This window comes from Nerophis lumbriciformis, linkage group LG18 (genome assembly GCF_033978685.3).
Source record: "Nerophis lumbriciformis linkage group LG18, RoL_Nlum_v2.1, whole genome shotgun sequence".
NCBI lineage: Eukaryota > Metazoa > Chordata > Actinopteri > Syngnathiformes > Syngnathidae > Nerophis > Nerophis lumbriciformis.
In genome coordinates, this window is record NC_084565.2 from 38,905,124 (window position 1) to 38,920,000 (window position 14,877).

At 39.0% G+C, this 14,877-nt stretch overlaps 1 protein-coding gene across 1 annotated transcript in view; it reads left to right on the forward strand.

The window, feature by feature from the left end:
- crocc2 (ciliary rootlet coiled-coil, rootletin family member 2) overlaps nt 1-6,036 on the forward strand; it is a 185,459-nt gene extending 179,423 nt beyond the window's left edge. Inside the window, exons 35-36 of the mRNA XM_072915124.1 lie at nt 5,486-5,665; nt 5,748-6,036. Coding sequence (XP_072771225.1) covers nt 5,486-5,665; nt 5,748-5,846 — 279 coding nt within the window. The 3' untranslated portion in view covers nt 5,847-6,036. The remainder of the gene's footprint in view (nt 1-5,485; nt 5,666-5,747) is intronic.
- The last annotated feature ends 8,841 nt before the right edge of the window (nt 6,037-14,877 follow it).

Genomic DNA, 14,877 nt, shown 5'->3' on the forward strand with positions numbered 1-14,877 from the left:
TGTTCATTTATTTACACATATACACACTCATCTACTCATTGTTGAGTTAAGGGTTAAATTGTCCATCCTTGTTTTATTCTCTGTCACTATTTTTCTAACCATGCTGAACACCCTCTCTGATGATGCATTGATGTGTGGCACGCACAAAAGTGCTTTCATCAAATGCACTAGATGGCAGTATTGTCCTGTTTAAGAGTGTCACAACATTGCTGTTTACGGCAGACGAACTGCTTTACGGTAGACAAAAACGTGACTGCTGCTGTTGTTGTGTGTTGTTGCCGCGCTGGGAGGACGTTAATGAAACTGCCTAACAATAAACCCATGAGGACCTGAGTTTGCCTGAATTTCGGGAGATTTTCGGGTGAAAATTTGTCCCGGGTAGGTTTTCGGGAGAGGCGCTGAATTTCGGGAGTCTCCCGGAAAATCCGGGAGGGTTGGCAAGTATGGGCTAGTTGCAACACCAGTAAAATAAATATATCATTAAAATAAACACACATGTACACACAACACTAGAACTTAAATGAAGATTATATAATACGTAGAGATGTCCGATAACGGCTTTTTTTGCCGATATTCCGATATTATCCAACTCTTAATTACCGATTCCGATATCAACCGATACCGATATATACAGTGGTGGAATGAACACATTATTATGCCTAATTTTGTTGTGATGCCCCGCTGGATGCATTAAACAATGTAACTGTCACTTGGGGGGGGGGTCGCAGCGTGCTGCGGGGTTGTTCTTCCAACGCAAAAATGGCTCCGGACGACAGCGTGAAGGTAGGCTAGGATTTATTAACATAAATCACGCACTACCACAAACATAAACAATACAACAACAACAAAAAAAGGCAAGCGTGCAGAAGCTATGGCATGGACAGGGAAACTTACTTGGTCAGAGCAAGACATAAACCGGGTGTGACATCAAAACAACGCGGGCAGAACGAGTGACGAACAAAGGTAGGCTTAAATAACAGTGACATGATTGGTGACAGGTGTGTGTGAGTCCCAACGTGAAACAGGTGCGGGACGTGACAGGTGAAAACTAATGGTTTGCTATGGTGACAAACAAACAAAAGTGCACAAAAAGTCCAAAAACAAAACCGAACATGACTAAAACAAAACATGATCACACAGACATGACAGTAACTGTCATGACTTGGACTGTGGCTTGGTTTGTTCTCCCGTGGTGCAAATGAACTGGACTGGTCAAGGCTTGAAGGTGGGTACATGATTTATTCAAACTATCAAAAAAGGAATAAACGAAAAGCGCGCACAGGGGCGGAGGTACAAAACTAGACTATAAACACAAAACTTGCACATTGGCAGAAACTATGAACAATTAAACAAAACACTAACTGTGGCTTAATAAACAAAAACTTACTTGGCATGGAAACGGCATGAAAAAAAGTGTAGCAAGGGTCATCAGGGTGTGGAGAGTGTGCAGGAGCATAAATGCGGGGATGTCGTCAGGACGAACAACAGAAAATGAATGAACTTAAATACTACGGACATGATTAGTGAAAGCAGGTGCGTGACTCAAAACGTGAAACAGGTGCGTGACGTGACAGGTGAAAACTAATGGTTGCTATGGTGACAAACAAGAGTGCACAATGAGTCCAAACGTGGAACAGGTGAAACTAATGGGTAATCATGCAAACAAGACAAGGGAGTGAAAAGCCAGAAACTAAACTAAACATGACTTAAAACAAAATATGATTACGCAGACATGACAGTAACAAGGTTTTCCAAAATAAATCAACTCAAGTTATGGAAATTAAATGCCAACATGGCACTGCCATATTTATTATTGAAGTCACAAAGTGCATTATTTTTTTTAACATGCCTCAAAACAGCAGCTTGGAATTTTGGGACATGCTCTCCCTGAGAGAGCATGAAGAGGTTGAGGTGGACGGGGTTTTGGGGGGGTATATATTGTAGCGTCCCGGAAGAGTTAGTGCGGCAAGGGATTCTGGGTATTTGTTCTGTTGTGTTCATGTTGTGTTACGGTGCGGATGTTCTCCCGAAATGTGTTTGTCATTCTTGTTTGGTGTGGGTTCACAGTGTGGCGCATATTTGTAACAGTGTTAAAGTTGTTTATACGGCCACCCTCAGTGTGACCTGTATGGCTGTTGACCAAGTATGCTTGCATTCACTTGTGTGTGTGTGAAAAGCCGTAGATATTATGTGACTGGGCCGAGTGCCTTCAAGGTCTATTGGCGCTCTGTACTTCTCCCTACGTCCGTGTACACAGCGGCGTTTTAAAAAGTCATACATTTTACTTTTTGAAACCGATACCGTCCATCCATCCATCCATCCATCTTCTTCCTCTTATCCGAGGTCGGGTCGCGGGGGCAGCAGCCTAAGCAGGGAAGCCCAGAGTTCCCTCTCCCCAGCCACTTCGTCCAGCTCTTCCTGTGGGACCCCGAGGCGTTCCCAGGCCAGCCGGGAGACATAGTCTTCCCAACGTGTCCTGGGTCTTCCCCGCGGCCTCCTACCGGTCGGACGTGCCCTAAACACCTCCCTAGGGAGGCGTTCGGGTGGCATCCTGACCAGATGCCCGAACCACCTCATCTGGCTCCTCTCGATGTGGAGGAGCAGCGGCTTTACTTTGAGCTCCTCCCGGATGGCAGAGCTTCTCACCCTATCTCTAAGGGAGAGCCCCGCCACCCGGCGGAGGAAACTCATTTCGGCCGCTTGTACCCGTGATCTTGTCCTTTCGGTCATAACCCAAAGCTCATGACCATAGGTGAGGATGGGAACGTAGATCGACCGGTAAATTGAGAGCTTTGCCTTCCGGCTCAGCTCCTTCTTCACCACAACGGACCGATACAGCGTCCGCATTACTGAAGACGCCGCACCGATCCGCCTGTCGATCTCACGTTTCCAAACCATCACTGATGGTGGAAACTTTACACTAGACTTCAGGCAACGTGGATCCTGTGCCTCTCCTGTCTTCCTCCAGACTCTGGGACCTCGATTTCCAAAGGAAATGCAAAATTTGCATGGTTGGGTGATGGTTTGGGGTGCCATGTCATTTGCTGGTGTCGGTCCACTCTGTTTCCTGAGATCCAGGGTCAACGCAGCCGTCTACCAGCAAGTTTTAGAGCACTTCATGCTTCCTGCTGCTGACCTGCTCTATGGAGATGGAGATTTCAAGTTCCAACAGGACTTGGCGCCTGCACACAGCGCAAAATCTACCCGTGCCTGGTTTACGGACCATGGTATTTCTGTTCTAAATTGGCCCGCCAACTCCCCTGACCTTAGCCCCATAGAAAATCTGTGGGGTATTGTGAAAAGGAAGATGCAGAATGCCAGACCCAAAAACGCAGAAGAGTTGAAGGCCACTATCAGAGCAACCTGGGCTCTCATAACACCTGAGCAGTGCCAGAAACTCATCGACTCCATGCCACGCCGCATTAACGCAGTAATTGAGGCAAAAGGAGCTCCAACCAAGTATTGAGTATTGTACATGCTCATATTTTTCATTTTCATACTTTTCAGTTGGCCAACATTTCTAAAAATCCCTTTTTTGTATTAGCCTTAAGTAATATTCTAATTTTGTGACACACGGAATTTTGGATTTTCATTTGTTGCCACTTCAAATCATCAAAATTAAATGAAATAAACATTTGAATGCATCAGTCTGTGTGCAATGAATAAATATAATGTACAAGTTACACCTTTTGAAGGCAATTACTGAAATAAATCAAGTTTTTCAAAATATTCTAATTTACTGGCTTTTACGTGTATATATATAGATATAGATATATGTGTAAATAAATGAACACTGAAATTCAAGTATTTATTTCATATATATATATGTATATATACATATATAGATATAGATATATGTGTAAATAAATGAACACTGAAATTCAAGTATTTATTTCATATATATATATATATATATATATATATATAAGAAATACTTGACTTTCAGTGAATTCTAGCTATAAATATATATTTATTTTATTATATATATTTATATATACTGTATATATATTTATATATACTGTATATATGTGTGTGTGTGTGTGTATATATATGAAATAAATACTTGAATTTTAGTGTTCATTTATTTACACATATACACACACATAACACTCATCTACTCATTGTTTAGTTAAGGGTTGAATTGTCCATCCTTGTTCTATTCTCTGTCACTATTTTTTCGAACCATGCTGAACACCCTCTCTGATGATGCATTGCTGTGTGGCACGCACAAAAGTGCTTTCATCAAATGCACTAGATGGCAGTATTGTCTTGTTTAAGAGTGTCACAACATTGCTGTTTACGGCAGACGAACTGCTTTACGGTAGACGAAAACGTGACTGCTGTTGTTGTGTGTTGGGAGGACGTTAATGAAACTGCCTAACAATAAACCCACATAAGAAACCAAGAACTCGCCCTCCATCATTCTACAGTTGTAACGTGATTGGGCAGGCACGCTGTTTATATTGTGGGTTAGCGGACTCAGGTCCGCATGGACCCGAGTCCGCCTGTTGTCCACTATTCTTTATTTATTTTAAATTGCCTTTCAAATGTCTATTCTTGGTGTTAGCTTTTATCAAATAAATTTCCCCAAAAAATGCGACTTATATATGTCCAGTGTGACTTGTATGTTTTTTTCCTTCTTTATTATGAATTTTCGGCCGGTGCGACTTATACTCCGAAAAATACGGTACTCTTAATATCCAATTATATTAATTATTTAATAATCCATTATAATATAATATAATATGTACACATTTTACACAGTTACTGTCACGTTCAAACACTGAGGACATCTATTAAACAAGACAAAAGGCAAGGAATCAAACAGAGACAGAATTCAATTTGGACTCAATATTGAGGAGAGACATGGCCACTGCACTCTCTGTACAGTCCTGCACCACGCTCTGACGAAGAAGGTTTTCGTCTCCTCCTTTATTCAGATGTTCAATGTTCACGCACCAACACATGTCACAGCAGGAATGGGAAGTATGTAAAACAGTCATTGTTTTCGGTCGCTTTGAAGTCCAAGAAGAGGATTTCTCGGGCTTGGGCTCTTCCTGGATCCAGCTGGGGCAGGTGTTGGAGGACAATGGATAACCCCTCCCGTCTCCTGACCACAGCAACTTCAAGAGGGCAGCGGGTCGTAAATAGCGTTGACCTCGGTTACCAAATAGTTGGAAGAGAGTTTGTGAAATACTTCAGAGAGAGTTCGTTTAACACTTCAAAGAGAGTTCCTCTGGAAGTTGAGCAGATCCTGCCATCTGTCCGTGTTGAAATCACAGTGGCGTTTCACGAGCCTTCTTCCTCTTGTTAGGCCTCGAAAGACAGCATTCATAATACAACGTTTCTTTTGTGATAACTTACAAAAAATTATTCCAACAGTTACTTTGTTCGCTTTCGGCCCCTGATCCAATATTTTTAGCCCTTGTCCAAAAGTTTGGACACCCCTGGTCTAAAATTGATGTTGTGACTTGTGTGTGCCCAGGCCCACATCAGCCAGCTGGAGCACACTCACACACAGCGCCTCCTAGAGGTCACTGTCCGCCACCACCAGGAGCTGGACGCCGAGACGGCGTGTCTTCGCGGCGCTCAGCTGCAGGCCGAGCAGGCGCTGCAGAGCAGGGAGCGGGCCCACCGCCAGCGGGTGAAATGTCTGGAGGATCAGGTACCTGCAGCGGTCCGAGGCCCGGGTGTGGTCACGCGACTGTACAGTGTGTCCCACGTCTTTGCTCCTTGCCCCTGCATAGGTGTCCACCCTCAAGGAGCAGCTGGACCAGGAGGCTCCGCGGCGGCGACGGGCTCACGTCAAACAGATGCTGCGGCCCAGCGTGCACTCAAGTATGTAGCGCCGTCAACCTGGCAGCCTCCCTGCGGGGAACACCACCAAAACAACACGTTTGGTTTATGAGCGGACAGCACGTGCAAAATTGTTTTCAGGATTTCTTCTGACGCACAAACTGGGGAGCAGACTTTATCCCTCCAAATGTCGGGGATTTCCATGAGCATACCAAAAAACATTATTACATGAATGCCTCACCAAATTAAACAAATTGTTAAGTGAGCCACACTGAGGAAGGACAAAGACACTTTTCTTCCCATCCGATATTGATATCAAATATCGGCCTGTTATCGGTAACTTATCAAGCAAGCCTTGATATACAAGCAGTCGTGCAGCGCGTTTACTTGTGCAAACTTCTAAATGTCCGCCAATAAGCACACCATTTCTTAATCAGGTCAAAGGTCAACTCAATGTTTATCAATCAATCAATGTTTACTTATATAGCCCTAAATCACGAGTGTCTCAAAGGGCTGCACAAGCCACAACAGAGCCCACATCAGGGCAAGGGAAAACTCACAACCCAGTGGGATGTCAATATGAAGGACAATGAGAAACCTTGGAGAGGACCGCCGATGTGGGGAGACCGGATGCAATGGATGTCGAGTGGGTCTAACATAATATTGTGAGAGTCCAGTCCATAGTGGATCTAACATAATAGTGAGAGTCCAGTCCATAGTAGATCTAACATAATAGTGAGAGTCCAGTCCATAGTGGATCTAACATAATAATGAGAGTCCAGTCCATAGTGGATCTAACATAATAGTGAGAGTCCAGTCCATAGTAGATCTAACATAATAGTGAGAGTCCAGTCCATAGTGGATCTAACATAATAGTGAGAGTCCAGTCCATAGTGGATCTAACATAATAGTGAGAGTCCAGTCCATAGTAGATCTAACATAATAGTGAGAGTCCAGTCCATAGTGGATCTAACATAATAGTGAGAGTCCAGTCCATAGTAGATCGAACATAATAGTGAGAGTCCAGTCCATAGTGGATCTAACATAATAGTGAGAGTCCAGTCCATAGTAGATCTAACATAATAGTGAGAGTCAAGTCCATAGTAGATCTAACATAATAGTGAGAGTCCAGTCCATAGTAGATCTAACATAATAGTGAGAGTCCAGTCCATAGTGGATCTAACATAATAGTGAGAGTCCAGTCCATAGTAGATCTAACATAATAGTGAGAGTCAAGTCCATAGTAGATCTAACATAATAGTGAGAGTCCAGTCCATAGTGCATCTAACATAATAGTGAGAGTCCAGTCCATAGTGGATCTAACATAATAGTGAGAGTCCAGTCCATAGTAGATCTAACATAATAGTGAGAGTCAAGTCCATAGTAGATCGAACATAATAGTGTGAGTCCAGTCCATAGTGGATCTAACATAATAGTGAAAGTCCAGTCCATAGTGGATCTAACATAATAGTGAGAGTCAAGTCCATAGTAGATCTAACATAATAGTGAGAGTCAAGTCCATAGTAGATCTAACATAATAGTGAGAGTCCAGTCCATAGTGGATCTAACATAATAGTGAGAGTCAAGTCCATAGTAGATCTAACATAATAGTGAGAGTCAAGTCCATAGTAGATCTAACATACTAGTGAGAGTCCAGTCCATAGTGGATCTAACATAATAGTGAGCGTCCAGTCCATAGTGGATCTAACATAATAGTGAGAGTCCAGTCCATAGTGGATCTAACATAATAGTGAGAGTCCAGTCCATAGTAGATCTAACATAATAGTGAGAGTCCAGTCCATAGTGGATTTAACATAATAGTGAGAGTCCAGTCCATAGTGGATCTATCATAATAGTGAGAGTCCAGTCCATAGTAGATCTAACATAATAGTGAGAGTCCAGTCCATATTAGATCTAACATAATAGTGAGAGTCCAGTCCATAGTGGATCCAACATAATTGTGAGAGTCCAGTCCATAGTGGATCTAACATAATAGTGAGAGTCCAGTCCATTGTGGATCCAACATAATTGTGAGAGTCCAGTCCATAGTGGATCTAACATAATAGTGAGAGTCCAGTCCATAGTGGATCTAACATAATAGTGAGAGTCCAGTCCATAGTAGATCTAACATAATAGTGAGAGTCCAGTCCATAGTGGATCTAACATAATAGTGAGAGTACAGTCCATAGTAGATCTAACATAATAGTGAGAGTCCAGTCCATAGTGGATCTAACATAATAGTGAGAGTACAGTCCATAGTAGATCTAACATAATAGTGAGAGTCCAGTCCATAGTAGATCTAACATAATAGTGAGAGTCCAGTCCATATTAGATCTAACATAATAGTGAGAGTCCAGTCCATAGTGGATCTAACATAATTGTGAGAGTCCAGTCCATAGTGGATCTAACATAATTGTGAGAGTCCAGTCCATAGTGGATCTAACATAATAGTGAGAGTCCAGTCCATTGTGGATCCAACATAATTGTGAGAGTCCAGTCCATAGTGGATCTAACATAATAGTGAGAGTCCAGTCCATAGTGGATCTAACATAATAGTGAGAGTCCAGTCCATAGTAGATCTAACATAATAGTGAGAGTCCAGTCCATAGTGGATCTAACATAATAGTGAGAGTACAGTCCATAGTAGATCTAACATAATAGTGAGAGTCCAGTCCATAGTAGATCTAACATAATAGTGAGAGTCCAGTCCATAGTAGATCTAACATAATAGTGAGAGTCCAGTCCATAGTGGATCTAACATAATAGTGAGAGTACAGTCCATAGTAGATCTAACATAATAGTGAGAGTCCAGTCCATAGTAGATCTAACATAATAGTGAGAGTGCAGTCCATAGTGGGGCCAGCAGGAGACCATCTCGAGCATAGACGGGTCAGCAGCGCAGAGATGTCCCCAACCGATGCACAGGTCCACCCCGGGTCCCGACTCTAGACAGCCAGCACTTCATCCGTGGCCACAGGACCTGTGTCCCCCCCCCTCCACAAGGGAGAGGGGGGCAGAGGAAAAAAGAAAAGAAACGGCAGATCAACTGGTCTAAAAAGGGGGGTCTATTTAAAGGCTAGAGTATACAAATGAGTTTTAAGATGGGACTTAAATGCTTCTACTGAGGTAGCATCTCGAACTGTTAGCCCGCAGACTTTTTTTGGGCTCTGGGAATCACTAATAAGCCGGAGTTCTTTGAACGCAGATTTCTTGCCGGGACATATGGTACAATACAATCAGCAAGATAAGCTGGAGCTAGACCGTGTAGTATTTTATACGTAAGTAGTAAAACCTTAAAGTCACATCTTAAGTGCACAGGAAGCCAGTATAGGTATATATATAAGTATATAAAGGTATATACAGTATCGGCGTAATATGATCAAACTTTCTTGTTCTTGTCAAAAGTCTAGCAGCCGCATTTTGTACCAACTGTAATCTTTTAATTCAACATGCTAGGCTTTAGCAAAGTCTTGTCGAAGGAAATGGCTCCTCGAAATATCACTTTCACAATCGGACCATGTCGGTGTCTGCAGTGATGACTTTGTAAAATGTTTGTTTGAACATTTGACTGAGAAACTTTCTGTGATGCAATCCAGTTCATTCTCTGCTATATTAGCAGTGTTTGAGAGCAGAACTAAACGTGGAGAAAGGACAGCAGATGGCATTATTTTGTGGTTGCTATGCCTAAATATAACTAGGAAAACTTGATTGTAGACATAAACTAACATTATGTTAAGTCCTAATAATAAATATTGTGATTGTTGGTCCAGTCCACCGTATTTTTTTTGTACATTTTCATAACAAACTAAAAGCTTAGTTGTTGTGCAGGAAAGAAAAGTGCTTTACTTTACCTTAATGACCATGACGTCTTTGGTGATATTCGTTAGCATCAAGAAAATATCCATAATAGTTTTAATAAATGATAATTGTCAGGTTCAAACACTGATGAGAAGCAAAGAATTAAACAGAGACAGAATTCAATTTGGCTCATTTTGAGGAGAGACGCATGGACACTGTACCCTTGACAGTGTCTCAGCATGCTTTGGGGCGGTATAGCTCGGTTGGTAGAGTGGCCGTGCCAGCAACTTGAGGGTTGCAGGTTCGATCCCCGCTTCCGCCATCCTAGTTTCTGCTGTTGTCCTTGGGCAAGACACTTTACCCACCTGCTCCCAGTGCCACCCACACTGGTTTAAATGTAACTTAGATATTGGGTTTCACTATGTAAAGCACTTTGAGTCACTAGAAAAAAGCGCTATATAAATATAATTCACTTCACTTCACTTCACTTTGGCGAAAGATTGTACGCCACCTCTTTTTATTTGGACTTTCCCTGTTTACATCAAAACAGCTGTTTCTAAAGGAATGGAGGGTATGTAAACAGCCATTGTTTTCGGTCACATTAACACAAAAGAAAAAGATGCCTCGGGCTTGGACTGGTCCTGGATCGAGCTTGGGTAGGTCTTGGATCAAATTAGATAACCCCTCCCGTCTCCTCCCATATTACATAGCGGAATTTTCCAAGCCTTTGGCTTGGGGCAACAAAGACAGCCTCTGTCTGCTCGAAAACGGAAGCTTTTGTGATAACTTACACATAATTATTCTAACAATAATGGTAAACGGGTTATACTTGTATAGCACTTTTCTACATTATCAAAGCGCTTTGACACTATTTCCACATTCACCCATTCACACACATAATAAACAATGAACTAGATGAATACATCTCTCATCCACAGCTAAATAATGAGACAAAAATATCATCTTCACGCATAAAAAGAACCGCAGACATGAATTGTAGCTGAGACTAATATTTGTAGGAGGAAATCAACTGCAAACAAACTTACCCTTTTTCTCATCAGCGTCACCATCACAGCAGCACTCGTTATGTCAATCAAATAAGTTTCTTAGCAATGCACCAATAAGTCCAACTTTGTCTTTAACTTTTGTTTTGAAGTTATTTTCGAGACTTTGAAGACTACATTTGGCGCATCTTTCAAGCATTTTTTATCATCTTTAGAATCCTAAAAAAAAAAAAGATGTGTGTTATTGTCTTTCCTAATGATTTTGTACGGTAGGCAAAATTCCAAAATAAGTGCAGTTGCCCTCTAATTAAGGTAGTTTAGATGTATATTTCAAATGGTGTTTATTATGAAGCAATCAGATGGATGTGCAGGGCATTTTGTGTAATGAAAAATAATAATTTTGCAGGTCATTTCATGGTGTGTTTATGATACATTTAGTTTTGGCACCAATTGGTGGTTGTTTTAGACGTCAGCACACTCTGACTCCTGGATGATTCTCTCAGAGTGATGGTCAACATGTCTACTTTGTCATTGTGGCAAATAAAAAGCTACACTGTTTTTGTGTGTGTGTGTGTGTGTGTGTGTGTATAGGGGGGTTGTGTGTGCTTTCACAACATGCTAACCCACTAAAAAACTGTTGATTTAGTGTCGCGTCTGAGAGGATGGTGACCTTCGCTCCCTGCAGCCAATCTCTGTGCTCAATGGTTTGTTTTATTTTTACTTTTTTTTTGCTCAATGATGTGTGCAGGCCACCGCTCGTCATGACACCATTTGTGGTCTGCTGACAAACCTCAACTGTGTGTGTGTGTGTATGTGTGTTCTTGTATTTCTACCCTTCTTGAGACATGAAGAAGGAAACGTGTCTTCCATATGAGGAGGTGTGAACAAGTGATGACATAAATCAATAACATTGCATCTAATAGACAATGTCTCATTTGTGGTGACATCCATCAAAATGAGGGTGGTCCCAAAAAGGAGGGATTTTTCACATTGACTGTGTGTCGCTTTTAAAAGTGCTCCCCCTCTGGTCAACATATGAAATAACAAGTGTGTGTAAGAAATTGAAATGCGCCCCCTTTGCCCAAAAATTAATTATAAAAAAATTAATAAATATGTATACAGAGACATACTGTAATAACTTGAAGTAAATAATGACGATTAAAAACCAATCACAAACAAAAAATGAAAAAATATCTAAAACAGTCTTTTTCTCACTTACAAACAATTTCTCATATTTTTTCTGTTTCTGTAATATTGCAATATTTTGTCGTTAAATTATTACTTTTGTATGTAAAATTATAACTTTTTTATGTAAAATTATTACTTTTTTATGTAAAATTATTACCTTTTAATACAAAACAGTGACATTTGTCATATAGAAATCAGACTTTTATCACAATATTGCCAATTTTTGTTTTGTTTTTTGTGACATTTTTTGAGTAAAATTATCACTTGTCATTTTTTCAAGTAAAATTCCGATTATTATTATTATAATAATGCCAACATATTACAGTTTTCTTATAAACGTGTGACTTTTGTGGAGTAAAATTATGACTCGTCATAAAGTTGCCAAACTGTTAAGCTTTTCTCGTAAAATTGCTACTGTCATTGAGTAAAATTCCAACTTTTATCATATAATAATGTTGTAAATACACATCTTTATCCATCCATTTTTTACCGCTTGTCCCTTTTGAGGTAGCAGGGGGTGCTGGAGCCTATCTCAGCTGCATTCAGGCGGAAGGCGGCGTACACCCTGGACAAGTCACCATCTCATCACAGGGCCAATACACATCTTTATATATCTAAAATTCCAACTTTTATCATAATATTGCACAAATGTTCCGTTTTTCCTGTAAAATTTTGACTCACGTCGGGTAAAATTACGACTTTTAAAATAGCGCTGCCACAATTCTAAGTTTTTCTTGTGAAATTGTGACCTTTTTCTTGTGAAATTCCCACTCATTTTTCACAACAAGCTTTTTTTATATTTGCATAGTGTGTATATATTATTCATGTTGTAAATACACATCTTTATATATCTAGAAAAGGTGGCATTTTTCTCAGGTCTCAAGAATGTCGCAAACACAGGAATGTGTGTGTGTGTGTGTGCGTTCTTGTATTTCTACCCGTCTTGAGACATGAAAAAGGAAAAGTATCTTCCATATTAGGAGGTGTGAACAAGTGATGACATAAATCATGGTCCCAATAACATTGCATCTAATAGACAATGTCTCATTTGTGGTGACATCTATCAAAATGAGGGTGTCGCTTTTAAAAGTGCTCCCCCTCTGGTCAACATATGAAATAACAAGTGTGTGTAAGAAATTGAAATGCGCCCCCTTTGGACAAAATTAACTCAAATTTTTTTTATAAATATGTATATAGAGACAACTTGAAGTAAATAATGAAGATTAAAAAACAATTCCAAACAAAAAATAAAAAAAGATCTAAAAGCAGTGTTTTTCTCACTTATAAAATTGGGAACAATTTCTAGCATTTTTTGTGTTTCTGTAATAATGCAATATTTTCTCGTAAAATTATTACTTTTTTATGTAAAATTATTACTTTTTAATACAAAACGGTGACATTTGTCATATAAAAATCAGACTTTTATCACAATATTGCCAATTTTTTTGTTGTTTCTGTAAAATAGTGAAATTTTTTGAGTAAAATTATGACTTTTGTCATCATTTTGCCAAGTAAAATTCCGATTATTATTATAATATTGCCAACATTTTACAGTTTTCTTATACAATTGTGACTTTTGTGGAGTAAAATGACTCTTTTCATAAAATTGCCACAATGTTAAGCTTTTGTCGTAAAATTGTGACTGTTATCGAGTAAAATTCCAACTTTTATCATAATATTGCGCACATGTTCAGTTTTTCTTGTAACATTTTGACTCGCGTCAGGTAAAATTACGACTTTTATTATAAAAAAAGATCTAAAAGCAGTGTTTTTCTCACTTATAAAATTGGGAACAATTTCTAACATATTTCTCTTTCTGTAATATTGCAATATTTTCTCTTTTAATTATTACTTTTTAATACAAAATGGTGACATTTGTCATATAAAATTCAGACTTTTATCACAATATTGCCAATTTTTTTGTTGTTTGTAAAAAATAGTGACATTTTTTGAGTAAAATTATGACTTTTGTCGTCATTTTGCCAAGTAAAATTCCGATTATTATTATAATATTGCCAACATTTTACAGTTTTCTTATAAAATTGTGACTTTTGTGGAGTAAAATGACGACTCTTTTCATAAAATTGACAAAATGTTAAGCTTTTCTCGTAAAATTGCGACCCGTCATTGAGTAAAATTCCAACTTTTATCATAATATTGCACACAGGTTGAGTTTTTCTTGTAAAATTTTGACTCGTGTCGAGGAAAATGACGACTTTTATTATAACGCTGCCACAATTCAACGTTTTTCTTGTGAAATTGTGACCTTTTTCTTGTGAAAGTCCAACTCATTTTTCACAACAAGCATAGTATGTATATATTATTAATGTTGTAAATACACTTCTTTATATATCTAGAAAGGCTGGTCCTAAAGAGGTAGGCATTTTTCTCAGGTCTCAAGAAGGTAAAAAACACAAGAGTGTGTGTGTGTGTGTGTGTGTGTTCTTGTATTTCTTACCCTCTTGAGACATGAAGAAGGAAAAGTATCTTCCATATGAGGAGGTGTGAACAAGTGATGACATAAATCAATAACATTGCATCTAATAGACAATGTCTCATTTGTGGTGACATCTATCAAAATGAGGGTGTCGCTTTTAAAAGTGCTCCCCCTCTGGTCAACATATGAAATAACAAGTGTGTGTAAGAAATTGAAATGCGCCCCCTTTGGACAAAATTAACTCCAAAAAATAAATAAATATGTATATAGAGACAACTTGAAGTAAATAATGAAGATTAAAATACAATTACAAACAAAAAATAAAAAAAATATCTAAAAGCAGTGTTTTTCTCACTTATAAAATTGGGAACATTTTCTAACATTTTTTGTGTTTCTGTAATATTGCAATATTTTCTCGTAAAATTATTACTTTTTTATGTAAAATTATTACTTTTTAATACAAAACGGTGACATTTGTCATATAAAATTCAGACTTTTATCACAATATTGCCAATTTTTTTGTTGTTCCTGTAAAATAGTGACATTTTTTGAATAAAATTATGACTCTTGTCATAATTTTACCAAGTAAAATTCCGATTATTATTATAATATTGCCAACATTTTACAGTTTTCTTATAAAATTGTGACTTTTGT